At 45.8% G+C, this 2,500-nt stretch overlaps 1 protein-coding gene across 3 annotated transcripts in view; it reads right to left on the reverse strand.

Moving 5' to 3' along the window:
• mlf1 (myeloid leukemia factor 1) overlaps positions 1 to 2,500 on the reverse strand; it is a 25,951-nt gene that overhangs the window by 23,155 nt on the left and 296 nt on the right. For all 3 annotated transcript variants that reach the window (XM_080844931.1, XM_080844930.1, XM_080844932.1), the window contains exon 2: positions 924 to 1,080. In XM_080844931.1, the coding sequence (XP_080701057.1) occupies positions 924 to 1,080 (157 nt within the window). The remainder of the gene's footprint in view (positions 1 to 923; positions 1,081 to 2,500) is intronic.

Genomic DNA, 2,500 nt, shown 5'->3' on the forward strand with positions numbered 1-2,500 from the left:
GTGTGTGTGTGTGTGTGTGTGTGTGTGTGTCTCATTACAGTACTGTAAACTCAGATGAATGTCAACCCTGTCTGGGATCTGACACAGTTCAGCCAGTCCAGCTCCCCTAGTGTGGATTGGGCTTCTAGACTTCACTCAGTCCTAATCAGGACAACGGTCTGCTCCACACTATTCCTGTGTGTGTGTGTGTGTGTGTGTGTGTGTGTCTCATTGGACTCCTGGACTTCTCTCATTCCTGATCAGGACAACAGTCTATTCCACCCATCCATGATCTACAACACCTAACCATGATTAAATGCAACTGGAGTGGGAATTATTCATCACCAAAAACAACAAAGAATTGCTGACAGATCATAAGAACACAGGGTATCATTGTGTGGACCACATCGACTGTGAGGACACTAAGCACGTATAATAGTGATGAAATACAGTGTGTGTGTGTGTGTGGTGTGTGGTGTGTGTGTGTGTGTGTGTGTGTGTGTGTGTGTGTGTGTATGTGTGTGTGTGTGTGTGTGTGTGTGTGTCTGTGTGTGGTGGTGTGTGTGTGTGTGTATGTGTGTGTGTGTGTGTGTGTGTGTGTGTGTGTGTTGTCTGTGGTGTGTGTGTGTGTGTGTGTGTGTGTGTGTGTCTGTGTGTGGTGGTGTGTGTGTGTGTATGTGTGTGTGTGTGTGTGTGTGTGTGTGCGTGAGTGTGATTGTGTGTGTGTGTGTGTGTGAGTGTGTGTGTTTGTATGTGTGTGTGTGTGTGTGTGTGCGTGCGTGAGTGAGTGTGAGTGTGAGTGTGAGTGTGTGTGCGTGTGTGCGTGAGTGTGATTGTGTGTGTGTGTGTGTGTGTGTGCCCAGTGAACACATGTAGAATAGGTGAATGAATCAGAGTGAGAGGTGAGAGGTCAGAGTGAGTGTCGAAGGCTGAGGGTAACTGACCCTGTGGTTCTCCTGCAGGGCCGTGTTGGACTGCGGCTGGGCCCGGTTGGTCCGGTTGGTGCCGTCGGTCAGGCTGGGCATGAGGCCGTGGCCGAACGGGTCGGAGAAGCTGCGCATCATCTGCCGCACGCGCTCATTGTGCGCCTGGAAGGGATCGCTGCGGAGGAGAAGGACAGACGCAGAAGAGCTTAATGAGAGGAGGGTTAACATGGGGGTGTGTGTGTGTGTGAGATAGAAAGGTTAACACAGGAGTGTGTGTGTGTGTGAGAGAGAAAGGTTAACACAGGAGTGTGTGTGTGTGTGAGAGAGAAAGGTTAACACAGGAGTGTGTGTGTGTGTGAGAGAAAAGCGTTAACACAGAGGGGTGTATGAGAAAAGGGTTATTGCAGTGTGTGTGTGAGTGTATGAGAAAAGGGTTATTGCAGTGTGTGTGTGTGTGTGTGTGTGTATGAGAGAAGGGTTAATGCAGGGTCTGTGTGTGTGTGTGTGTGTGTATGAGAGAAGGGTTAACAGCTACACAGGAGGAGGTCAGCTTACCTGGCTGAGCTACAGAGGTGAGAGAAATAAAAAAAGGGGGACAGAGAAAGCGAATGGTCTGAGCATGAGAATTATTTCTTAAGAGCAAAATAAACATCTCTAAAAGCATACCCAAAGAAAAACAGACACATATCTAAAAGCATACCAAGAGGAGAGCAGAGACCTATCTAAAAGCATACCAAGAGGAGAACAGACGTATCTAAAAGCTGACCAGAAAAGGACAGAAAAGGAAACTGGTTTTGTCTAGAACTGGACTGGTTCAGATCAAGTCCAGAACTATCCCAGTCGGCTAGGGCTACTGTTAGGAAATGGCCAATCTATTTCACTGTGTCATAATGTTTACATTAACTCGACAGTTAGTCCGTAAGTACATATAAAGGTTTCCCGTATGCTTCTCTCATAATTAGGATGAAGCTAGCGAGTCAAGTTGTATCACCGGTACCGATCCTGCAGTCGCCACGCGCTCATAATCAAATCACTACGGAAAGAGCGCGCGGGGCGTAAAAGTAGCACTTGACACGCACATGCGGAATCTGTCAATTATCGGCGCGCGCTTAAAATGAACCCTAAATACTCACCGTGAAAAGATTTATAACAAAGGAACGAGCTTTACCGCTAGATATGGTCCTGTTACCACTATGATTATTAGAGACGGCAACATGTTGAAAGCAACATCCTGTTACACCTCCCCGGAGTCTATAATTTGGGACAAGTCACATACAAGTTCAATATATCGTAAGAGGCTTATTAGTGCGATATTGTTATAATTAGGGCTATAAATGAGTATTGAATAGGATGGTTGCCACAGACCGACCCATTATATGAGGTCTTTCAATAGGCCTATAGCTGGAAGTGGGGTTGACTCAAGTAGGTTACAGAAGGAAAAAACAGAAGGTATTTGTCCTTTTCTGCTAGTTATAACAGGTTAGACTAATAACAACTAATTACACATAATTAATTGATTTTGTTTGTGACAAAGACGATCGACACGAAAATGAGTAGACTACGTTTTTCAACAAACATCAAAAGTTTACACTTGG

This window comes from Sprattus sprattus (assembly GCF_963457725.1).
Source record: "Sprattus sprattus genome assembly, chromosome: 9".
Taxonomy (NCBI): domain Eukaryota; kingdom Metazoa; phylum Chordata; class Actinopteri; order Clupeiformes; family Clupeidae; genus Sprattus; species Sprattus sprattus.